This window comes from Sebastes umbrosus, chromosome 17, assembly GCF_015220745.1.
Source record: "Sebastes umbrosus isolate fSebUmb1 chromosome 17, fSebUmb1.pri, whole genome shotgun sequence".
In the NCBI taxonomy this organism is placed as follows: domain Eukaryota; kingdom Metazoa; phylum Chordata; class Actinopteri; order Perciformes; family Sebastidae; genus Sebastes; species Sebastes umbrosus.
Window position 1 is genome coordinate 1,407,865 of NC_051285.1, and position 26,739 is coordinate 1,434,603.

At 39.4% G+C, this 26,739-nt stretch overlaps 1 protein-coding gene across 1 annotated transcript; it reads left to right on the forward strand.

Annotated features, from left to right (window-relative positions):
* Nucleotides 1-26,739, forward strand: ttc3 (tetratricopeptide repeat domain 3). The gene is given in 48 exon segments (XM_037748676.1): nt 1-159; nt 3,225-3,293; nt 3,391-3,436; nt 5,040-5,196; nt 5,310-5,391; nt 5,559-5,612; nt 5,913-6,045; nt 6,149-6,234; nt 6,410-6,504; nt 6,587-6,649; nt 6,773-6,827; nt 7,543-7,702; nt 8,074-8,104; nt 8,190-8,280; nt 9,265-9,295; nt 9,593-9,653; nt 10,070-10,157; nt 12,073-12,222; nt 13,195-13,275; nt 13,565-13,674; nt 13,767-13,893; nt 14,258-14,380; nt 14,477-14,578; nt 14,995-15,087; nt 15,181-15,245; nt 15,967-16,103; nt 16,373-16,693; nt 17,434-17,709; nt 17,802-17,845; nt 18,042-18,092; nt 18,242-18,299; nt 18,302-18,320; nt 18,436-18,591; nt 19,356-19,953; nt 20,070-20,138; nt 20,946-21,095; nt 21,567-21,706; nt 21,815-21,883; nt 21,970-22,066; nt 23,491-23,594; nt 23,692-23,776; nt 23,897-23,998; nt 24,451-24,504; nt 24,506-24,663; nt 25,188-25,302; nt 25,411-25,536; nt 26,070-26,162; nt 26,457-26,739. Coding segments are annotated over 47 exon segments (5,274 nt in total). The 5' UTR covers nt 1-159; nt 3,225-3,236; the 3' UTR covers nt 26,568-26,739.

A 26,739-nucleotide genomic window follows, 5' to 3' on the forward strand; every position in this document is an offset into this window, starting at 1 on the left:
CCGTAGAAGAAGAGCGTGGAGGTCTGTTGATGACACGCGGCTGCGTGATCTGATCTGATCTGCGTGATCTGCGTGAACTCTTCTAACTTCCGCACTCTAATATGAACAAGACGAGTCCGCAGCAGCTCTGCTAGGCGTCTACCCCTCCTCCAGCTCCAGGTCGGTGTTGTTCCAGCAGTAATACCGTGTTGATGTTGTTGTTTATGCCGTTAGTGAGACACGGAGACAGTTTAACGATGCTACGTAGGTTAGCCTACAAGCTAACAATGCTAACATCAACATCACCACTCAGGCGTCCTGAAAGAGACTTAAACTACTGAATATAACATCATTTACACGGCTTACTGCTGCTCCACTGCACTATCAGTAATCCTTACTAATGTGTACGCTGCTAGTTGTTAGAATAGTGTTTTAATGTAAATAACACGACATTAAAGGTGAATATATAACAACTATATGATGACTCAGGTTAGCTAGAACACTAGAGCACTAGAACACTAGAACACTAGAACACTAGAGCACTAGAACACTAGAACACTAGAGCACTAGAACACTAGAGCACTAGAACACTAGAGCACTAGAACACTAGAGCACTAGAGCACTAGAACACTAGAGCACTAGAACACTAGAGCACTAGAGCACTAGAACACTAGAGCACTAGAGCACTAGAGCACTAGAACACTAGAGCACTAGAACACTAGAGCACTAGAGCACTAGAACACTAGAACACTAGAGCACTAGAACACTAGAGCACTAGAACACTAGAGCACTAGAACATGAGAACACTAGAGCACTAGAACACTAGAGCATGAGAACACTAGAGCACTAGAACACTAGAACATGAGAACACTAGAACACTAGAGCACCAGAACACTAGAACATGAGAACACTAGAGCACTAGAACATGAGAACACTAGAACACTAGAACACTAGAAGATGAGAACACTAGAACACTAGAACACGAGAACATGAGAACATGAGAACACTAGAACACTAGAACACTAGAGCACCAGAACACTAGAACATGAGAACACTAGAACACTAGAGCACCAGAACACTAGAACATGAGAACACTAGAGCACTAGAACATGAGAACACTAGAACACTAGAACACTAGAGCACTAGAACACTAGAACATGAGAACATGAGAACACTAGAACACTAGAACATGAGAACACTAGAGCACTAGAACATGAGTAATGTTGCTGTAATGAAGTGTAACTTTAGTTGTTCTCAGAGTGACCACACCCACACATAGTTAGTGATGTAATCAGTTCAGTTCAGACTACTTTATTATTAATGCAATTCATTTGTAGCATTCCTAGTCCATCTATCATACATCTATACATCCATCCATACATCATATATACATACATCCATCCATACTTACATCCATACACACATCTATACATCCATCCATACATCATATATAGCCAGAAAATAAGAAATAATATAATAATATTATATATTATATTATTATTAATATGTTCTAGAATTTGCAGCAACATTTAGGCGGCATTTTGTTGCTCAACTACGCCACAATTAATCCTTGTTAATATCTACACTGTTAGTTGTTAGAATAGTGTTTTAGTGTAAATTACACAACATTAAAGGTGAATATATAACAATTATATGATGACTCAGGTTAGCTAGAACACTAGAACACTAGAACACTAGAACATGAGTAATGTTACTGTAATGAAGTGAAACTTAACGTTAGTTGTTTTCAAAGTTAACCACACCCACACATAGTTAGTGATGATGTCATAATATGTTCTAGAAGTTGCAGGAAAAGTAGACGAACAACTTCCATCTTTGACTACCTTACCATGGAAACACCCTGATGATGCTCCTAAGGGACACACTGTCACTGTGTCAGAGCTTAATCTATAATAATAATAATACCTCTAAATGAATTAGTTCAGTTAGTTAGTAAACATTAAAGCACCAATACACACTTTGTTTACAGCCTCACACACCAGTAACATCTGGCTGGAGTATATCAACTAGAAAATAGCAGCAAGCACGTCTCCACATCTGGAACAGTATTGAGTGCCAGATAGGAAGGAGTAAGAACAGAAGAAACAAATAACCGCCACTCACAGATAAAGTGTCTTTTTTTAGTTTAGTCTGGGCAAACAAACGATCACTCGGTGTTTGCAGCAATCACAGACACGGACAAGTCAACAGACTCGCAGACAAACAGACAGAGCGGCACATTTTAGTTAAAAGCGACATCATTCCTGAGCGATTCTGTTTCCACAAACTACTTAAAATAATAACATTTAGGCGGCATTTTGTTGCTCGACTACGCCACAATTAATCCTTAATAATATTTACATTGTTTGTTGTTAAGGTCCTTTTTTTTAAATAGATTGTTTTATCCTAAATTACACGACATTAAAGGTGAATATATAACAACTATACGATGACTCAGGTTAACTAGCTGTGTCCCCTTTGTGTCCCAAACAAAAGACACAGGAAACATGAGTAATGTTGCTGTAATGAAGTCAAACTTAACGTTAGTTGTTCTCAAAGTGACCACACACCCACACATAGTTAGCAGTGATGTCATATGTTCTAGAAGTTGCAGGAAAAGAGACGAACAACTTGCATCTTTGACCACATGAAGGTGTATTTCCCGTAATCATTTATTGGGAGTAACAACGGGTGTACAAAAACATACAAATAGATCACACATGTAAATGATTGTCCCTCCAGATTTTGGTATTTTCCCCCAAAGCCCCCTCCCAACCAACCATCACCCTTTGCCGATGCAAAAAGGATAAAGAACAAAGTTAACTTAAATAATAAAAATCAAAAAAATAAATTAAGAATAAGAAAAAATTTAAATAAATAATAATAAAATAAAGTACACATTGACAGTAATAGTAATTATAGGATAAGTCCCAAACTACAGATAAAATAGTCTGTTCAATTTTACCACATAGAAATAGACAATTTAACTGTTAGTGGACATTCTGTTTACATAAGTCAAACTTTATGATGTCGTACAATTTAGTTGATGGAGAGAAATACATTATATAATAATACAATAATGTAACTTTGTCAGAAATATAAAAACAGACACGATGTTGGCTGTAGTAGAAATGAGTTTCAAGTTGATTTACATAAAGTGAAAGGAATTAAAATCTGCATCCTGCAACATTCAGCTGTAACTCCCTGCAGCACGTTTTGACTGATTTGTGCAAATGTTCTCACAGATTTGGACAATAATGTCAGACTCTGATTCTGACTATGACTGGGAGGACATCAGAGACCGGATGAGTGTTGTGAGTTTTTAATCCAGTAATCAGAATAAGAGCATTTAACCAACGTATTGTTTTCTGTATAAATGTCACTGATGTCACTTTTTATCTTTTCCCTCAGAAACTTTTGTCCAAGAATAATACGATCGTCGCCCTCCGTCCATCAGGTAAGGGGCATTTAAGTCTTAATACATCATTTAGATTAATATTCAGCCTTTTTATTATACTAAAGTATCTACATGTTTGTCTCCTTTTTTACCTGAGGATTTAATTTTTACTGATTTTTTATTTACTAAATAACCAATATTGCTTTTTTCAACTTCACTTTGATCTTACTTTTTTTAAATAGCAGTTTATACAGTAACGTTTAACATAAAGGAAACTAGTGCAAGAAGGACTTAACTCTCATATTAGTGATATCTGAGATCAATACAAACTGAAGATTGGGGCAAGTTTTGACATATTCTGTGTAAATAATCTGTAAAGTTTTGGTGTTTCAGAGTTGCTGAAGTTATTTGATTTTGCTGTTTTAATAAAGAAGATATACAGAGTGATGTAATCATTGATCCTAGGCTACAGTAAAGCAACGTGCTTCACATATTGCACGATATGTTGCAAAAGACTGAAATGTACAGCTGATTTTTGAGTGCAACGTTGTGAAATGTTGGTTATCTGGTTACAAACTCATGTCTAGATGTCACATCACGAACCAGTAATCAGCTTTTTACTTGTTTTAATGTTAAAGTGAACAATGAACCGCCTGCCTTCCAGTAACCTCTGTGTTAGGACAAGCCTTAACATAGATGATAGGTTCTCACACCCTGTCTAGGGAGTTGTTATAAGGAGCGTCACACTTTAACTACCAGGAACTCAACTTCTCAGCCGCCCTCTCTCCCTTTTTGATCTGATGTCATTAGTAGTAACCTGAGACAATTCACACGTCGATGCCAACTTAAGCTGCTTTTAGCCACGTGAACCTGACGTGTATTAACCTGCTCTTAGCTGCTTCTTGATTACTTAAGGCCCTGATCACACAGAGCGCGTCTGCAGGTAGAAAACGTTTTAATACCAGAAATATTTGCTTCATGTGAGTCTCTGTGGAGGGAGAAGGAAGTTACCGTTTTTATTGTTGTAGTCTGAGTAACGTTCCGTATCCGTCAACCAAAACAAATCAAACGAGAAAGTAGAGAACAGCATACGAGCTGCACCCTCACATGTTAAATCTAGAGTGGTAAACACTACACATCCAGTAAAAGATGGAAACACTTTGGGTTTCACACATTGACAGGAAAAGCAGAGCTAGACAGAGCAGAGCTAAAGCTGCATGCTAACTCCGTCATGGATAAGGAAACGTTATCGTATTATTGCAGTAACGTGGCGGTGGAGCCGGCCGTCGCTCTCGTCTCCGTGGTCAAATGGGCCGACGCTACGACTGTAGAGCACCCAGATACTGACATTTATGTTCTCTGCATTGAAACGGCCCCGATGGAGCTGACCATGGATGGATAAAGAGAATGGAGCTGACGGGAGAGCTAGAGACCACCTTGGAGAAGTTAGAGGAAGTAGACACGTGGGACTACTTCCTACAATTTCCAAAGTGTATGACTCAACTTGTTCCTCGTGGTCTAGTGGTCAAAAGGTTAACAAAAATCACAATAAATGGTGATTATGGAATCGCAATACGCCGCTCTAAAATGAAAAATTTAGATGTTTAATTCTCTCAGCAGGGTGAAACTAAAGTGTGTTTTCTGCCTGTTGTTGTTGTTTTAGAGGAGGTGTTTGAACGATGGATTCGTATCCCAGTTGAAACCAAAAGAGAAGCCGTGCAGAAGATGAAGATTTGTGCTTTCTGGCTTCCTATGCTGCTGCAGCGTGAAGAGACGGGCAACACTGTTACCTGGGCTTTACAATTAGGTCTCATCTCAAAGTAAGTATAGTTAGGATTGAGATCTGAATATTTGTTTAAAACCCCCCCGGTTAATAACACTTTTAATCTTCAATGTTTGGACTGTTAAAGAGTTTGTAACTGTCTCCTTCTAGTGGCAGTGAAGAAATCAGTCTGAAGCACCTGCACAAGATAGAAATACTGGAGGCAATCCTCAGAGCCCTGGAGAAAGGATCTGTAAGTTCACTGTGTAGTTGTTCTTTTTGCATAATAATAAAAGATAATAATGCAGGACATCCCACTGCCCGAGTCTGCAAGTTATCTGACACGACGTATTATTTAGCACTGAAGAGAAAAGGAGTAGAACTGCTGCCACTAAACTGCTTGTTTGTTCTCTGTTCCAGGTGAAAAAGGACCAAACGAAGCACGTTGTGTCGATAAGCAACATGTTTAACTTTGTAAGTCTGGATAAAGAGATTGTTTACTTTCGGTGCATCCCTAATTTAAACACAAATAATAATAATGATAATATATTAAACAAAAACATAAATTCAACAACTAAACAATCAACATAGTAACACCAACAAAGACATACACAAAGACTCTCCCTCCCAAACCACACCAACAGAACATGAACATAATGATGAACATATGCAACGAAACATAGTCGTCAAAAATAATCATACAGTTGAATAAATACCTTTGTGTACTGTCATCGTCTATATAATCAATAGAGATATATGTCTTTGTTCCATCAGCATTCCGCGGGGGTTTTGGAGGATGCGTTGCACTGGTTGGAGCGATCAGGAGAACCCGGTATTCGCCGTCGTATCCAGGATCTCGGCCACCCACAGAACTGCTTCACCGCCCTGCACCTTATCTTCACAGAGTGTGAGATACTAAACCTGCACAACACATAAATATGCATAAACACTGAAGCCTGTTAGAACTCGTATGTTTATAGTTAACACTCTCTTCTTCTGCTTTCCATCAGTTGCTAAGTATATTCAGGAAATGGGTACCAACCTGGAGAGGACGTTGAAGTCACTGATGGCTCAACCGGCTGAGTATCTAGTAGAGGTAAGACACAACGACACCATCTACCGGCTCATATACTCTCTGATATGTATCATTACAGATTGGATGTTTGATTTTGATCCCACAGTTGTCGGCCCTAAACTCTCTACTGTCATTTTAAATGTTTGTCTCGTACCTGTGGGAATAAAATATTTGGTTTGTCGTGTTTCTCATCCAGAAAAGTGACGAAATGAAGAAGAAAGGCAATGAGAACTTTCAGAAAAAGCAGTATGAAGAAGCTGTGATGTTTTATTCCAGAGCCATCAAACATTAGTAAGTTCATATTTGATAAATAAATTTAATAAATTGGTAAATCTGTATTTTTGTAACTGACGTTCATTTCTTCTCCATGCAGCCCTGACAACCACATAATTTATGGAAACAGAGCGTTATGCTATATCCGATCTAAGAATTATCTGTAAGTACCACTTCCTCCTTTCGTCTGTGAATAATAGAAGTACGCAGTATCAGTGTGGAAGCTGCTCATGCTGGTGTTTGTTAAAGGTTACAAGACTAAAAGAAATGTTTTTGATTTTTACAGAAAAGCGGTTGGTGATGGAAAACGAGCTACTCTAATAAAACCACTCTGGGCAAAGGTACGCATCTCTTTTATGATCCTGTCACGTTAACGTATTAATGAAGGAAATGCAACAGAGAAAATGATCCAACGTTTATTACACAGACGTTAAGGAAGTCCTGAGCCAATCAGCAGATTTAGGCATCTTAGCAACAGCATAGCGGCGAGGTCAATTCAGTGTGGTTGGCTACAGTTTCAAGAACTTCCAACAATCTAAAGCGCTCCCTTAAAGGGACCATTTGTAACTTTCAGAAATGCTTCTTAACAGCGACACCTGTGGCCGTGAAATCAACGAAAGTCAGCGTCGGGCTCGCGCTTGCTCGCTCTAAATATACCTGAAGGAGCATCGCTCAACACAGTGAGGAGACACACGTCAGCTAAAAGCACAATATCACTCTATATTTCAGCTGCTTGGCAGTAATGTTAGCTGACCAGACCAAGGTCTCTCCATGAATCAATGCTGATCCTAGTGTTGGCTTTTCCTGCCTCAGCGCAGGCTTCAGCAGTGGGGCTCCGCAGCGTGTCTTCCTGCTCTCGCGGTGGCGCCAGACATCGCCCCGTAACGGTCATGATCCTGTTTAACTCGATGTAAAATAAAAAAGATAACGGCTAGAGTGTTTGTTGTTTTTGCAGAAGAAAAGCTAAGGCTTCTGTCTATCGCATCATCACATATGCGTGTGACGGACCATTTCTATTTTAGAGAACAAAGAGTTAATGCATGTCTTTGTTTGCAGGGTCACTACCGCTACTGTGAGGCTTTGTTCTCCCTGGGAGAGGTCAAGAAGGCTATTGAAGCCAACAATACAGCCCAGAGTCTGTGTAAAGACGACCACGAGGGGATGAAAGACTTGGAGCAACAACACCTGAAGTTCGCTGAAGTGCAAGTTCCCAAAGGTATTTCCACTGCACTTTAACACCGGTGTAAATCTGTCTTGTAAACACACTATACTGCGTTTACAAGACAGAGTTACACAGGTGTCAGTAAGCAGCCTCTATGCTGCAGGATATCAACATCTTCTCATTTCAATTCAGCTCAAAAATCAAGAAAAGCAGGAAAATGAATAAACAACTTAACATGTTGCAGGTTTTTCTTGTAGAAGATTTCTTTTTTTCATTTTAAATTGAAGTGCATGTCTTTTAAGATCAAATAAAAACAGATTATTGCTTGTTGTGGAGGACAAAACAGCTCGTTAATAACAGCATGATGTGTGAAATCATCCTTCTATCGTTTTCTCCATAAATGAAACATGTTTTTGTGCTTTCAGTTGTCCATCCTAAGAAGACCCCGAGTAAAAGGTATGTGTGTGCTTCCTGATACACGTTGTTCAAACCTGATTAATAAATGTTGATGAACTTATAGATGATTTTATTTCTTCTACAGACAGGAGAGCACGAACAGAGGACATGCAGGGGAGTCACGACCACAGACTGTAAAAGCTGTTAATAAGATCGATCCTCCGCTGCAGAATAAAGTTAGTAACGCTTTTCTTCAGGTTGCTTTTCAAGCGAGCAAATATTAGCAGATGATGTCAGTAATGCATCATTTTGTTATTTTAGTTTTTTTTTAAAAACCCTAGATCTGAAATGTTTAATCAGTTAGTAGATCGAAAGAAATTATCAATCTTTTAAGCGCTTTTATTTTCAAGCAGAACTTAATTGGAGCTCCTCAATTTTGAGGATTTTTTTGTCTTATATAATAAGACAATTTCTCAACTTAACAAAATCTCAATGTTTTCCTTTTTCTCAATTCTATAGATCAAACTGTGAACTCAGATTTAAAATTAAAATGAGGAAATTAAAAGAGAAAATGGCAAAAAAAAGATAATTTTGTTGCACAGGATAATTAATAATATCAAAAATTAAATGTTAAAAAGGAAATTGAAAAAAAAAAAAATTGGTATTAGAATGACAAATTGATGTTTTTAAATAATAATTTGAAAATGTAAAGTGAAATTTAAAATCCTGTTTAAATCTTAAATGTAAAAGCTTAAATTGAAATGTGTCATTAAAAAGGAAAATGAACAGACGTACATGAGAATTACTCATGAGATATAAAGTTTTCTCCATTTAAGATTTTCTATTTTCAGGATTTAAACTTTTATTTTTCATTATCAAATTGCCATTTTACAATATCAATTTGTTATTTCCATATTTATTTTCTTTATACCTGTACTAATTTTGAGTACTTCACTAATCATTATTATACTAATATTATAATTAAATGTTAATGTTTGTTTTCCCTTCTCTCTTTTTTCTTTTCTATCTTCTCTTTTAATTTTAATTCTGGGTGAAATGATCCTCCAAACTAAATATATATCGTGAAAATAATCTGCAGATGAATCGATAATGAACAACCAACTTTTAGTAATATAATTGACCTTTGTTTACACTGTTTGTGTGTCTTTAGCTGAAGTTTGATGTAGTTCAGTGTTAATAATGAACTTGTGTGTTGACAGATCTCAGAGGTTAAACCGGAAAAGCAACCAGGTGAGTTTGTTTCAACGACTCGCTCGAGAAGACTTGGCCAACAAGTTGTCAAACTAGCCTGAAAATTCCTGTGCAGCTTTATCCAAATGTCTTGAATCCATTCTTGAGCTCATGGAAATACAAACACAACTTCGGACACATTTATATCCTTTTATGGTGTCTTTCATTCGGCCTCCGTCAAAGTCTGTTTGCTATTTTGTATTGTGTCTTGTACTGTGTTTTTGTTTTCATATCTGTGAAGTGAAATACTTGCACTTGTTCATGACATTTAAAACCTAATATTCTCTCTCTCTCCAGTGAAGAGTGAAAGGACTGCACAGACAGAGGCCGTCGCTAAAAGCCCTAAACCATCCAAAAGGTTAGTGGAAGTACTTTTTACTAACATCGATGCTTTTATAAATGATGCCACTGCTTCTTCTGCCGTCTGCGCTTTGACTCCACAAGAGGAGTGTAAAAAAACAAACAGCGAGCCTGTAAATAGCGAAGCGGTCCGTTTCATTAGTTTGTATTCATGTAATAAATGTCAATTAGATTAGATGGTAATCTGCATGAGAAATAAAGCACAACAACAAACATTCGGTTGTATAATAACCATCCGCTTATAGTGATCAGTTTGACCCGGTGGAAGCGGTTTCCACTCTACTGTAATTCTGTCAACCATAGAAATAGAGTATAGGAGGAGTTGATTGATTTCTTCCTTCATCTGATCTGAAATCAAAGAATCTCCTTTGCAGACTGTATATAACTGATTTAAACACTCTGTGCTTCTTCCAGTGAGTTTTCTACAAAGAATGGGAAAGGAGAGTCCAGCACCCCGACCAAGAAGAAACCAAAGAACAACAGAAACCAGACTGAAGTTGAGGTAAAGCTGTGCTTCTTCTGTCATTTGACCAACATGTGGCGTCTGTCTTTAGTCACGAGACTTCCAGTACACTGTGTTATCTAAAGGAACCTCTGTAGAGACACGTAGCCTCACAGATCCTCCAGTTGCAGAAAGATCATGGGATCAATCTCTAGCACAGCTGCTACTGTGTTAATCTATTTAATAGAATCTTAACTAGGGCTGTCAAAGTTAACGCAATACCAAAGCGTTATTGCAAATTAACACAACTTGCGATTTTTAGGTTGTAGCGACTCAGTTTTAAAGCTAGAATGAAACTAGAAAACCTGATGAATCCATCTTTAACCATGTCATACTAGCTTGTCATGAAGGAGGTTAAATAACGCTCCAAACCTACTTACTATATTTTGGTGAGGAAAAACTGTCATGTCCATTTTCAAAGGGGTCCCTTGACCTCTGACCTCTAGATCAGTGAATGTCTGAAAAAAAATATCTGAAAAAAATGTCCGAAAAAAATATCTGAAAAATGTCCAAAAAAAAATATCTAAAAAAATATCTGTAAAATGTCTGGAAAAAAAAGACTGATAAAATGTCCGAAAAAAAAGAAATGAAAAATGTCCGAAAAAAAATATTTTAAAAAATGTCTGAAAAAAAATATCTGAAAAAATATCTGAAAAATGTTTGAAAAAGAAGTTTGAAAAAATGTCCGAAAAAAAAAATATCTGAAAAAAAAGATTGAAAACATTTCCGAAAAAAAATATCTGAAAAATATCTGAAAAATGTCAAAAAAAAAAAAAATCTAAAAATTGTCAGAAAAAAAAATCTGAAAAATGTCTGAAAAAAAATATTGAAAAAATGTCAGAAAAAAAAATCTGAAAAATGTTTGAAAAAAAATATTGAAAAAATGTCCGAAAAAAAAAAATCTGAAAAATGTCTGGAAAAAAAAGATAGAAAAAATTTCCGAAAAAAAATATATGAAAAATAGTCTGAAAAATGTCAGAAAAAGAAAATCTAAAAAAAGATCTGAAAAAAAAATCTGAAAAATGTCAGAAAAAAAAAATCTAAAAAAAGATCTGAAAAATGTCTGAAAAATGTTGGACAAAAAAAGATCTGAAAAATGTCTGAAAAATGTCGGACAAAAAAAGATCTAAAAAAATGTCCGAAAAAAAATATTTGAAAAATGTCTGGAAAAAAATATTGAAAAAATGTCCGAAAAAAAAAATCTGAAAAAGATCTGAAAAAATTTCTGAAAAAAAAGATCTGAAAAATAGTCTGAAAAATGTCAGAAAAAGAAAATCTAAAAAAAGATCTGAAAAAAAAAATCTGAAAAATGTAAGAAAAAAAAATCTAAAAAAAGATCTGAAAAATGTCAGACAAAAAAAGATCTAAAAAAATGTCCGAAAAAAAAGATCTGAAAAAAAATAGAATATAGAATACCCCCGAGTCTCCCCTTTACAGACATACCCACTTTATGATAATCACATGCAGTTTGGGGCAAGTCATAGTCAAGTCAGCACACTGACACACTGACAGCTGTTGTTGCCTGTTGGGCTGCAGTTTGCCATGTTATGATTGGAGCATATTGTGTTATGCTAAATGCAGTACCTGTGAGGGTTTCTGGACAATATCTGTCATTGTTTTGTGTTGTTCATTGATTTACAATAATAAATATATACATACATTTACATAAAGCAGTATATTTGCCCACTCCCATGTTGATAAGAGGATTAAATACTTGACTAATCTCCCTTTAGGTACATTTTGAACAAATAAAAAATGTGCAATTGATTTGTAATTAATCGTGATAAAATATTTTAATCGATTGACAGCCCTAATCTTAACTTTTTTAGCTGTTCAAATTTAGCTTTAAAGTCGTAACAGTATCATCATTAAATGAAATAACTGACCAGCTCTGTGATGCATTTTATCCGTACAGAACCAGAAAGTGGACGATAAAGCAGGCGTGTGTAGAGAGTTGAGATCGATGGTGCAGGACGCACACACGGCTCTGGCCGACGTCCGCTGCCGCAACGCAGAGGAGGCCTTCAGGAAGGCTCTGGCCATACTGGAAACCAACAATCTCAAGGTAATCACATCACTGATGAGCAAACTGATGCTGCTAAAGCTGCAGCACTCTGCACTGATGCTACTAAAGCTGCAGCACTCTGCACTGATGGTGCTCAAGCTGCAGCACTCTGCACTGATGCTACTAAAGCTGCAGCACTCTGCACTGATGCTACTAAAGCTGCAGCACTCTGCACTGATGCTGCTAAAGCTGCAGCACTCTGCACTGATGCTACTAAAGCTGCAGCACTCTGCACTGATGCTGCTAAAGCTGCAGCACTCTGCACTGATGCTACTAAAGCTGCAGCACTCTGCACTGATGCTGCTAAAGCTGCAGCACTCTGCACTGATGCTACTAAAGCTGCAGCACTCTGCACTGATGCTACTAAAGCTGCAGCACTCTGCACTGATGCTACTAAAGCTGCAGCACTCTGCACTGATGCTACTAAAGCTGCAGCACTCTGCACTGATGCTGCTAAAGCTGCAGCACTCTGCACTGATGCTACTAAAGCTGCAGCACTCTGCACTGATGCTACTAAAGCTGCAGCACTCTGCACTGATGCTGCTAAAGCTGCAGCACTCTGCACTGATGCACAATTTATGTGCCTAAATTTGATGGTACTTTTAGTTTGTCTTCAAATGTAAATGGATCTTTAAGAGCAACGTCAATCTGCTTTTAGCTGCAGATTTGTGGTGCTGTGTATTCCTGTTTTTCATCTGCACCACCTAGACAACTATATTACTCTCTGGAGACGACGTATAATCATGTAAATGCAACAAACACAGCTTTATTTCTAACTGTGAACTATCTATTATCAAAAAATGCCTACAATTTTTAGTGAATTTACTTACTTTTACTTTGGCTGTGAATCATTTTGGAGTAAAGTCAGGTTCTTGTTCTCTTCACACACATTTTTAAGAGAAATATCAAATCTGACTGGATTAGTGGCGACCTGTAAAAGACATAATTCATTTGTTTTTTTTGCTTTCTCAGGAACTTGGACTTTCCACGCTGGATGTGCTGTTGTTGCTGTACGGCCACGCCTCCGCTCTGACAGAAATCGGCCAGCTTGAGGTAACTCACAGATACTTGTAGGCTCGTTAGCTCTGAATGGCAACAGCAATCAACTTAGACCATTTATTTCATATATCGTATACTGTATATGTAGCAGTGTCATCATGCAGAAACCTACGTCGGGTCACGTGGGAAAATGTTTTTAAAAGGGCTTGAGAAAATAGTATTTTGCCGCTAAAACACACATACTTTGACCAAAATTGTAATCTTGTGATTTGAATACATAAGGAACACCACTGAAGAAGGATACAGAATGATATAAAAACCTGTGTTTCTTTGTTCCACACAGGAACTTGGAGAAGCACAAAGACTTCTGGAGAAGATCAAATCGTTTGAGGAGAGGACGTTTCAGTGTCTGGTTTACTACGCCGTCGGGAGGGTGTATCTCAAAGAGAACAGGTACAGCAGCTTCTAGTCTTCACCAGTTTGTGAGTCTTTGATTCACACCTTTTAGTTGTTTCAAACATCTGCTCCTCTTCTTCTCTGGACAGGTTTGCACTCGCTCTGGAGCAGTTTTCAGATTCCCTGCAGACGGTCAAGAATCGAATAACACCTGGTAAACTCACCTGGCCTTTAACCAAAGAGATTGTCAAAGAAACACAGCCGGACTATTTCAAGGTATGTTGTCATCATAGGTTTGTGTGTTTATCAGTTTTTAAAGATCATTTAGTAGCTTACCTAGAAAATATAAATATTTACACCCCTCTGTGAACTATACTGAATGTAATCACATTTTATTTCAACACAGAACAAACCTTAATGTGAGTTTAAAACCAAATATCTACAAGTTTAGCTAAATAGCATATATAATATTCACCCTATTTACTGTTCAGGGTTTAGTTTCATTGTCATCTAATAATACAGGATTGCACAATGACATGCAGTTGTATCGACTAATAAATATCTGACATCTCTAGTTATAGCAGACTAATTTCAATCTCATCTGGGGCTCATCTTAGTTGTATTTTCTCTTTTTTTGTAGGACATTCTGCGGCGTGCTATAGAGCTGTGCAAATTTCCTCCTATTCCTGACGCCATTTGTCGACTTGAGAAATGCGTCGGCCCTTTGAAAGCTGAAATCTACGTGACTGACCCAGATTTTAAGGTAAGTGGCAGCCTTGAACCACGGCCAGGTTCGTTAGTTAGGAAATCAACTTTCAACGTATAGTAATAATAATAATAATATGCCTCTTTTATGTAGGGCTACATTCGAATATGCTGCTGTGAGAGCTGCATTGTTGAATACCACACCACCTGTTGGAAGACCCTTAAGACATCATCCTTCAATGAAAAGAATGAAAAGGTACATTTTCCATCTATTTCCTGATCGTCGATCACGATCATGATGGTAAAGATTTCAGAATAAGTGCATTTCTTCACTTTGGAGTAGAGCTGCCGCCTCCGTCAATTAGTCAACTAATCAGTCGTTTTGATTTCTTCAGCTGATAAGTCGGTTTTTATGCTTTTTTCATGCCGGATGACTTATTTCCAAGAAACTTATGAGCACTGACAGATGGAGTAGTAAAGCTACTGCGAGGGATTTAAACTGCTGGAAATTCAATTATCTTTGTTTTGACTGAGTTTACGGTTGGAGATTTCCACCTGTTTTAGACGCTACATGTGAACTTAGTCGAATAGGACTTTCTCTGGTCAAGGACAGCCCTACTTTGGACAGAGCTGTAGCTGCTTCCAGTCTTAATCCTTCTCTTTGTGTTGCAGGAGATCCTGCATGAGTCGTGTTTGACTCCAGACTGTGTCGGCAAAATCTGTAGTATCAATATCTTTGGTCCGACGGGGCTGCTGAAGTGTAAGGTAAGAGGATCTCTGCAGGTGAAGGTGAAGCTTTTTAGAGTCATGAATGAATCTCAGGATCGGTGTTGAGCGTGTCGTCTTTCCTCTCTTCAGTGTGAAGCTGCCATCGCCAAACCACAGACTCCCAAGAAGCCCAAAGTGAATCAGCAATGTACAAGGTGAGTCGGTACAGTTCATGTTGAGTGTAGTTGCAACGAGACATCCTGACTGCTGCTGCAGTACGATGCACTGGTTGCTTATTGGACAAGACGTTTATTGATTCTGATTACACATTATTGTTATCAGTGTTGCATTTCTGTAAAACAGGTTTAACAGATAAGGTGCTTACACAAGCCAACATTTAGTCTGTTTTATCGAACTCTGGTGCGGTTCGTTTGGGTGGTTGTGAACGCAGTAATCGTACTCTGGTGTGAACCAAAACACAGGCTGCCTGTGTGGGCGTTTGTTGAGATGGACACAGGTAAACAACGGGTTAACAAGAGTGAGAGAGGACGGACCTGGACTTCTGCAGGAGTCTGATGTTTGCTCGACATCTGGGCCGAAGAGAACACACAGAGTATGCTAAATAAAGTCCACAGATACAGACGTTTATATAGTCGATCAAGGTAAACTGGAGGAGAAGGGATCTGTGTGCACAGTAAATCAGTGCCCAGTCTAAGTGGAAAAACACGATTCCCTGCATGGAAGAGGCAGCTCCCGAGATGAAAGATAAATGATTTGTGAAACCGAACCAGACTAAATAGAAAACAAACCAAAAGTATAATTTCACTCTTGATTCCTCCTTACCAAACGGACTACGGCTCGTGAAAGCACCCTGAGACAATTGAAGAGTTCTTGGTTTCTGAATAACTGCCCTTTTTCTCTCTTTTCAATTTTCAGTCTGAAGAAGTTAAAATCAAAGGAGGAGCACAGACTCAAGAGGAAGCAGCCTAAGCAGTCGTTTCAAGAGAAGCAGGCGATCAACGAGGAGATTCTGCAGCAGAAAGAAGACCCGGGAACACAGAATCAACAGAAAGGTAACACTCCTAACATCGCCGACACGTCTGACATGCAGGGCTGCACCGAATGATTCCAAGCTTCATCCATAACTAACGATATGTTTTACGATACGTATCACTTTCCATTGTTCCGATACGATCCAAGGAGGATATTTGATATTTGCTAGATTTGGACGCTGGTGGCAGAGAGCAGTTAGCTTCAGCTGAGCTTATTAGAGCTGCATGTTAACTTTGTTTTAGCCAAACTAAGTGTTGAACAGTCCCCTTTTGTTTCCCCGGGTTGCCAGCCTGGTTGCTGTACAGGGATCGAGTTCTTCTGCAGATCAGCCAGAACATGGAGCTGCTGAGAGAGGAGCACGGCGTCAACGTGTCGGCCCTGACCGACAGCCTGAAGCCCTGGCTGGAGCTGGACTCGTCCAGGGGGAACCAGGTCGCTGGGAGGATGCTGAACTGGCAGCAGGAGCCGATAGAGACTCTCGGTCAGGCCGTTGAGCTGCTGCTGGAGAGGAAGAACCGGGTTTGGGCTCGGGTCTTGATCCAACTACTCAGTGGCTGTCTGGATATAAATCCTAAACTCAACAACTGGGCGTGCCAACTCAACAACGCAGGTCAGCACTTATCATGTTATTCTTACACCTCATCCACACTGGGAACGTCAGGAGCGTGTGGCTGCTGCGCGGCGTGGCGGCTGCGTGATTCACGCGTCAGGTGTTCACACGTTTCTGCTGCTGTCAGCCCTTTCTTTCTACATAGAGTTTGCCTTTCAAACTCAAATGTCATTTATATTTATTCTAGACAGACAAAGGTTCAGAACCGTGTGGTAATTTGTAAATAATAGTAATAATCCAAAATTAAAACCCCGTACTTTATTAATTCATGGAGCTCTCCAAGTCACTGCATGTTCTACAACACTGTCATGCACATATTTCAGAATAAAAGCCTCGTATTAACAAATGAAGGAATTCTGTCCACAGAAAAAAAAACGCTTGAGAGCTTTTATTTTGAAATGAAAGCAGGAATTGTTGATTTAAAATGTGCGTCTCACGCGGGCAGTGTGGCTGCTCTAACCTGTTAAATAAAAAACAACAGGTAACGCAGCCGCCACGCGCTCCTGACGCTCCTTGCGCTCCTGGTGTGGACGAGGCTTTAGATGTGAGAGTCCTCAGAGTTCAAGTGATTATTTATACAACCAGAAGAAAGAACTTGTGGGAGTTAAAGGTAGAAATTTCAGAGTTTAGTTAAATTTAAAAATATCAGAATTTTACAAATGGGTCACGTAAAGATTGTGCGTTTTAACGTCAGCGCCATGTTGTGAAGTCTGACCTGATCTCCTTGCTGCTTCCTTCAGGTCTGAATGCTGCCAAAGACTTCATTGAGCGTTACAAAGAACACTTGGAGGAGCTGGATCTGGCTTTTCTGCTCAGCTTTGGCCCGTTGCAGGACGTCATTATAGAGAAACTCGGCACTAGGCCGGAGCTTTTTTCAAGCATGGGCTTGACTGTGACTGAATACCTAAAACAGGCCCCGCCGCATGACATGAGACTCTTTATCTGGACTCTGGAGGAGCACAGGGACCAGTATGTCTCCTGCCACCCTATACTGGATGAATATTTTGATATGATGGGTACGTACAGGATATTTAACTTAACCAACATTTACTTTGAAGGCTTCTTCATTTGTTGCTCCTGATTTGACTTCCAGCTCTTTATCTTTCAGATGGACATTGTTCAGTCTTAAAAAAGTCTGATGAAAATCAAAATGTAAGTCTTTAGAAACTTGATTGTAAGGTGTTTGCCATATAAACTAAACTTTAAAGGACAAGCTTTTGGGAAATACACTTATTGGCTTTCTTGCCGTGAGTTAGATGAGACGATTGATACCAGTGTCGGGTCTGTGCGGTGATATGAAAAGCGCTCCCTCGCGCCTGATCCCTCTCTCGATTTGTTTTCATTTCAGAATTCTCCTATGAAGACTCGAGGCCGGAAAAAGAAACAGAAAGAGCCAAAGGTGAGAAGAAGTGTGATTGGTAGTCGTCCTTTTCTGGGACATTATAAGTGGATACCTCGACAAGAACATGGGTCTTTGTAGCGCAACTGAAGTGTTTCCTCTCCTCTTCCCCTCCTCTTCCTCTGCTCTTCCTCTCCTCTTCCTCTCAGGGCGTTATTGTTTTCTCTGGGAGGAGAGCTGTAACTCCGAGAGATGAATGGGACCAAGACTTTTTGAAGATGACTCTTTGTAAGTTCTCCTCTTCCTCCACATCGGACACACAGACTGTATCTGTAACTGTACTCATAACAACTGTTTTTATATATATATGTATATAAGTAACGTTGAGATTCTGTGTGGACAGATCATTCCTTCACCCCAGTGATCTGTTCAGTGTACCGAGTCACCTTCGAGAGCAAGTGGCTGAATTTGAGGACCAGTACAACAGCACCAGACACAGAAGTCACTATAAAAACATTTTAGACAACAACCCCGACCCAACAAAAGAGAGTTTGTATGAGTGAGTACAAGACACTTATGTAACTAAGTACTTGTTCTTGAGTATTTCCATGTTATGCTACTTTATACTTCTACTGCACTACATTTATTTGCACTTATAGTCACTAGTTACATCAATGTTTATCTGATATGATGAAGTACCAGTGGAGGATGAAGTACCTGAAAGCCACACTTCAGTAAAAGTACAGATATCAAACCAGAAAATAACTTTAGAAGAAGTTAAAGTCACCTATTAGAATATTACTTGAATTGAAGTGTCTGATATTTTCTGTACTTACGTATCAAAAGTCATTTTCTGATATGAAATGTTACATAAGTATTGAAAGTAAAAGTATATGCTGTTAATTAAAAAGCAAGCAAGTCAGAATTTTGTCAGTTTATTCATCTTAACATGTAGAACACCTTAAAACTGGAGGCTACGTTACACTTGAAGAGAAACAAGGTCTGCATAACTTCAAGGATTTAAAGAACAAAATCCAGTGTTTCCTTCCCTCGTTGTCACATGTTAAGACGGAGTATTAGGGCCACATTGAGGGGGGGGGAGAATCGGAGATTTTGAGAATAAAGTCATAATATTACGAGATAAAAGTTGTAATTTAATGAGAATAAAGTCTTAATTTTACGACATAACTCTATAATATTTCCCTCTGAGATGTCGTGGAGTAGAAAGTGGAATAAGATTGAATACTCATGTAAAGTACAGTACTTGATTGGTGACTTTCCACCCTGTATACAGTATTCTTCATGCATATTCTTTCCGTGCAGCTACTTTGCTCAGATCCTGGAGGAGCACGGTCCGCTGGTGGCTGAGGATCCTCTGCTGGTGGGTGAACTGGGGAATTTCCCTTCCGTGGCTCAGCTGAAGATCCAGGAAGCGGGCGGCTTCGAGCCCTTCCTCCTGGAGTCCCTCCGCTTCATAAAGATGAAGAGGTGCATCGGCCTGGCGAAGCACGCCGTTTCCCTGCAGCAGGCCGGACACGGCGCCGGTCTAGACGACCTGGACGATATAGCGGATCCCGACTCGGACTCTCCGTCTCCTTATTTGGACTCGAGTCACGAATCCGCTTTCACGAGCTATCTGGACGGTTATTCTTCTGCACAGACTGACGTCTATCCCATCCTCCCAAACCCTTATGTATTCGGCTCCCAGCCTCCTCCGCTCGGCCAGCCAGCCGGTGGAGAGACTCTGACTGGGAGTGATCCGTATTACCAGTGGACTAATGGTGACAGTCAACAGCAAGCCCCTTACTATATAACTAATGACTACGGGGAGCTGTATCTATCTGCCAGTGACGGGGACGGGGGACTTTTGGACACGTCTTCAACTGAGGAGAACTGTTTCAAGACGCATGCAGCCGTACAGGTTAGCACCAAAACATCTCACTTAGATAAACTACATGGAATATGTAAATATGTAAACACATAAATGTGTGCTGGATGTTTGATATGTAATCTTTTTGTTTTGTTTGGTTCTCTCAGACGTGTCCGGAGTCCATGAGGAGTGTAGCGGTGAATACGGAGATTCATGAGCGTTTTGAGAGCTGCCAGGTGAGTTCAATATCACTTCATGCATCAGCTGTTCAAGTAGAGCCTGGACTCACAAGTAGGGATGCACCGATACCGATACCAGTATCGGGTCCAATACTGTGCTCATGTACTCGTACTCGCAAAACGGCTCCGATACAACGGCACCGATACCACTTTACAGCAGCGTGACGTTAACCTCTCGTCACCATCTTTCGGGTCCTATCACGCGCCGGCCCTCACTTTCATAACGCCACGGGGTTTTGCTTGCACCCTCTGACTCGTGTGTGCGTTAGACTCCTTGGTCCGTGTTTCAAGACGGGACGGGTGGGTTGCAGACATCGCCGCAGACCCCTGGTGCCTTTTAAAGTGGGCCGAGCCCCGCCCTGGGGGCACGACGCGGTTGGGGCGCACTAAGGACAGTCCGCCCCGGTGACACTTTGTCCACGGCCCCGGGAAGCACCTTCACCCCGAGTCTTTCCAAGCCGACCTAGAGCCGGTCGCGGCGCACCACCTCGTATGCAGGACTCCCCAGCCTGCCGTGTGTGAAAAACTGTAACCTGAACAGGAACTAAAGCTGTCAGACAAACGTAGTGGAGTAAAAAGTACAATATTGACCTCTGAGATGTCGCGGAGTAGAAGTATAACGTAAGAGAAAATGGGAATACTCTAGGTAAAGTAAGAATACCTTGAAATTTGTAGTCGAGTAGTGCAGTACCTTTCCACCACTGCTCATCAGCTGACACCAACATATCAGTTTGATTCATCAGTGTAGCTCTGTGTTTAGTTTGGAGTTTTGTTGTTGACCCATTTTTGTTTGTTCTATTCCAGGGTGACATCAACAAAAAGCAAAAGAACCACAAGACGTTGGAGCAGCAGATCAAGAGAATGGCTCAAGGCTGCGACAAAGTCAACCTGCGGCACGACGAAGACGTCGCTGTCCTCGAGGAAGACATTCAGAAGATCATTGCCAATATACAAGTAGGTCCATAAGCAGAATTTACCTTTATTGATCCCCGGAGGATGATCCGGCTCCACCGCCACGTTACCGCGATAATACCACAACGTTTCCTGTCCGTGACAGAGTTAGCGTTCAGCTTTAGCTCTGCTCTGTCTAGCTCTGCTTTTCCTGTCAATGTGTGAAACCCAAAGTGTTTCCATCCTTTACTGGATGTGTAGTGTTTACCACGCTGGATTTAACATGTGAGGGTGCAGCTCGTATCCACGCTGACCCTCCAACGTTTTAGACTCTCTGAGGTTTGTTTTGGTTGACGGATACGGAACGGATATGACGTCACGTTACTCAGACTACCACAATAAAAGCTTTAACTTCCTTCTACCCCCACATAGACTCAGTATTTTTTCCCAGCCCTATAAGACTTCATAAAATCCATCTAATTAAAGAAATACAACAAATAAAATCTCTTATTGGTTGTTTTCTGTCTCGTCAAGGTGACCAATAAGGAGCTGGCGCTGTTCCAGCATAAACTGGAAGAGGAGGTGAGGAAGGACCAGAAGGAGAAGAAGGCCAACCAGGAAGGACTGAAGTCCCTGAAGGGGGAGATAGAAGACCTGGTGGAGCAACACGGGAGGTGAGACGGAGGCTGATTGATTATAGTCTCACTGTAAACAAGAAGCATGAAGTAATGATTGATTTCTAATTATTTATATATATATTTGTGTCTTATTTCCATGCTCAGTCTTTCCCGACACATCCGAGAGAAGAAAAGCAGCTTTGACGTGAGGTTGAGTGATTTCCTGGAGTTCAGGTGGGCAAAGAGTTGATATTGAATATAAACTAAAAGCCTCCCAGTCTTCTTTTGTTCACTTCTTTTCTCTTCTTGTTTCCTCTCAGCAACCAGTCAGCAGCGGAGAAGATGAGTCTGGAGGACGAGATCAAGCGCTGTAAAGCCTCGCTGACCTCGGTGACCAGGAGGTCTCACAACGCTCGGGTACGTCTTTAAATCTTAACTCCAATCAGACACGTTTCATTTAGTGAGTTAGATCTTCTCTTCATATTTAGTTGAGTGAATATAAATGGAAATGGACAAAGTTAATGTTTCTGATTATCAGCACAAAATATCAGCATCTTTTTTTGTGTGTGTAAATATTAGTTTTATTGAAATACACTCGATTTACAGTGCATCTGCAAAATGTAAGATACACAAACATTTCCATTAGTGCATTACAAAATATAGTTAAAATGAAAGAAAGTGGAAAAATACAGGCAAATGTACTCGTAGAAAAAGGTTAATTATGAACATAATAAACATACATAGACAATGATATATTAGAGTAGAATAGTGATAATGACATAACATATTACTGATAATAAACCTAAACTATAATAATATTAAATAAATAAATACACACACATACGGTATATATGCTGACAAAAGGAGAGCGTCATCGCGAAGCAGAATAATAAAACAATAATCTTTTTATGTCGATTATCTTGTTTTCATAATAGCTGGAAGCCAAAATCGTGAAAGAAAAAAGCTCACACTTGAGGCACGTACAAGCGTATAAAAAGAAAAGTGTAAAGAAATGTATAAAGAAATAAATATGTTTGGGGAAACATACAAGGGGTGACATGCAAAGGGGAAGTCGTGCAGAATTATATAAATAAATGAATACATACATTTAAAAATAAATATGAAATAAATACAAATAAATGCAAATATGAATAAATAAAACAAATCCCAAAATAAATAAATAAAAATTGCCACAATAAATAAATAAATACAAAAATTAATAAAAAATAAATACATAAATAAATAAAAGGGAAAATTAAACAGAAGAGTAAATAAATTAATAAGGGAATTTATACAAAGATAAATAAATAAAGAAGCAAATTAAAACTGAAATATCAATTTATGTCACATTTTATCAATTAAATTATAGATACATTTATATTTTTATGTCGATTATCTTGTTTTCATAATAAGCCAAAATCGTAAAAAAAAAAAAAAGAAATGTGTAAAGAAATGTATGAAGTGAAGAATACAGAAATAAATAATTTTGGGAAAATAAATAAGTGAAATGCAAAGAGAAAATTGTGCATAAATAAATAAATGCATAAATAAATACATTTAAAAATTAATAAAAATAAATACATGAATAAATAAAAGGGAAAATTACAAAGAAGAGTAAATAAATAATTGTTACATTTTATTAATTACTTAATACTACTTTTTTTTTTTCATTATTTTTTCAATATTTAATTACATTTTCTTTTTTTTCGAGTCATTTATTTATTTATTCACTTATTTTTAATTTTGGCAGGTTCCGTCCTCCATAGCAGACTCTTTCCAGGTTGTTAAAACTATTCAGTAAAGTTCAGTAAATGAATGAACCCTGGTTGTTGCTCCTCCAGGTGTTGGTGGTGGAGAGCAGTCGTGATCAGGGTTTGAACGGCCTCTACAGAGAGCTCACCACCGGAAAGGGTGTTCTGACCAAACTGGACGAAGCAGCACACAGGTTAGAGAGGAGAGGAGCGAAATCACAGCTTTTAATCAGAATACACCAGTTAGTGTCAGAATTATTTACTGTGTCATGTCCTTCCATCTTTTTCCAGATTCCCAACCCCAGACCTGGAGATCAGTAGGAACAGCTGGAGACTTAATGTCCAAGAAGTGGAGAAGAAAATCTCCACTGTTGAGGTACAAGAGTCTCAAACAGCAACACCAGTCTCATATAGCAACACAAGCAGATCAGCGTGCGTGCGTGTGTGTGCGTGTGTGTAAATCCAGATGTTTAGTAAGACTTTCTATGTCCCTCAGGCCCAGTACCAGGAGCAGCTGGATCAAGTGAAGAACGGAACCAGACTCAGTGAGCTGGTTCCGGTAAACGTCAGCAACCAGCCTGAACCTCCAGCTGCTCCGGTAAGAACACACTTCACTTCTGGTCCACTATTAGTTCTACTGCTACTACTACTACTGCTGCTACTGCTACTACTACTACTACTACTACTGCTGCTACTGCTACTACTACTACTACTACTACTTCTGGTACTTTTTATACTTCACTACCACTACTAATTCTACTACTACTACTACTACTACTACTACTGCTACTACTAATTCTACTACTACTACTACTACTACTACTGCTACTACTAATTCTACTACTACTACTACTACTACTACTACTACTACTACTACTACTGCTGCTGCTACTACTAATTCTACTACTACTACTACTGCTGCTACTACTACTACTACTGCTACTACTAATTCTACTACTACATCTACTACATCTACTTCTACTGCTACATCTACTACTACTGCTTGTAGTTCTCTGATTAAATGTAAACTCTCTCCTCTAAACCTTGTAGCCGTCTGTGGCAGTCCGTGAGTTCGCTTCTCCACCTCCATCCTCCCGCAACACCCCCCCCGATCATCCGCCCGTCTGCGGCCGAGGCGCCGACCGCTCATCCTCCGCCTCAGCACAAACCTCCCACCAGGAGTCTGGAGCCTCCTCACATCACCGTCACGGTGTTCGACAAGTCCATGGAGCGCCTCTCCACCATGTTCCCCGACTACACCAGGTAACGCTGAGATACACACTGAAGACCGCACGCAAGTTAATGCTGCATCAGCTAGTTAACTATCTCTGTTTTATTCTTTATTATTTTTTTAGTTATATCGTTTTTTTAATTTTTCAGACTCCCAGATATTATCAGTATCGACCTTAAACCTTAAATTCTATAGTTATTTGGTGTCCAAGCATGAACTGCTGAAACTCAGTTGTTTTTGGTTTTAACAGTTTATCACAAACAAACGGAGGAAACACGACAACAGTGAGCATTTAATCTGGCAGCTTTAATACACTTGCAGGACTAATGTAGGCATTACAATTAGGGCTGTCAATAAATTAAATATATTTAAGAATAAATATAAAATAAATTAAAAAATAATTGAAAAAAATGCAAAAATAAATACATAAATAAATAAAAGGGATAATTAAACAGAAGAGTAAATAAATAAGGAAGCAAATTAAAACAGAAATATCAATTTACACATTTTATCAGTAGCCCTGATTAATCTAAATGTATTATTTGTTTGTGTTCAGGTCAGACTTGATGAGGTTTGTTCAGGAGTTGCGTTCCACCAGCGGTGGAAGCCTCGGCAGTATGGCGCTGCAGGATATGGTCGGTGGAGTGTCGCAGCTGATCCTGGACCATCAGGTAGGTCTCCGTTACGACGGCCTGTGAAGTCCTCTAGTATTGATTAACTCGGTCTTTTATCATCTGAAAACACATCTCACTGACTGTTTTGGTTTCTTTTCCTCACAGGACAAGCTTATCGCTGCCAAATCAAACATCAAGGGGCGTGGAAGTCCCGCTAAGTGTGCCACCCCGCCTTTGAACACCCCGGTCTGGCAGCCACTCGGACACCAGAGAACCACACACTCCAACGCAGTAAGTCCAAAAATCATCCCTTTAGTACCAACCGCACTAACTTTAGTACGAGACCAGAAAAGAACAGCTAGCTATCGGTGTTTTTAATCTGCTGTGAGGTCAGTGATTGTGTCGCAGAGCACTTGGATTAGTCTTGTAACAGTTTCACTCTCTCACTTAATTGACAAATAATTTAATCTATAAGACATCAAAAATAGATACACGTTCCCATTGTTAACCCTTTTGTTGTAAACAATTTACCAGAGTCCACCTTTAATAATAACGGAGGTTGCATTGAGTTTCAGAAGGTAAATTATAACGATATTGAGATTATGAAATGTATTTTTTTGTGAGAAACCTTAATAGTTCCAGTTGTTTACGGAGATGTTTTCACAGCAATATGAAATAGATAATAGAGAGGGATTTATGAGCTGTTTAGCACTAACAACCGTGGTATCGAGAATCGTGGAATTTCACTGTTATTGTTATCAACGACTAAATTTGTGGTACCGTGACATCCCTAGTTTGGACCTGACTGTGTGTCTTGATTGCAGCTGAACGTCGGGGATCCGTGCATCATCTGTCACGAGGACATGACTCCGGTTGACACCTGTGTGCTGGTGTGCAGACACAGCTTCCACAACGAGGTGAGCGAACACTCTCTCTCTCCTGTTTGTTGTTGTCTAAAAACTGCTTCATGTCCTTTAAGATCACCTGTTGTTGTAGCTCAGCTGCTGAGAGGATTACTATGTGTTTTATGAGTTAACAATAGATGCCCAAACAAAAAGGTATTTTTCTAAAAGGAGCATGTTACGATAATAAAAATAATTGTAGGCCTTATTTTCCCGACTAGTTTGCTGTTAGTCTTTTGACTGGTATGACGATGATTGTTCTCAGTTTTCTGCTGCTGGTTTTAATGCGTACCTGTTGTTTGTGTTCAGTGTATCCGGTCGTGGCTGAAGGAGCAGAGCACCTGTCCCACCTGCAGAGATCACGCACTGCTGCCTGAAGATTTCCCCGCGCTGTCTTGCAGAAGACGCCAAGCGCCGTGATAACTCCTCCTCCTCCTCCCTCTCCTATCTTTCATCACCCACATGTATGTTTTTAGCTTTTCTGTTCTTTTTTTTTTAAATCACTTATTTCATTATAACCTAAAAACACCATCAAATTTTTTTGTATCGTTAAACTAATGTTTCTAAACTTCGAATAAACAAAGTCTTGTGT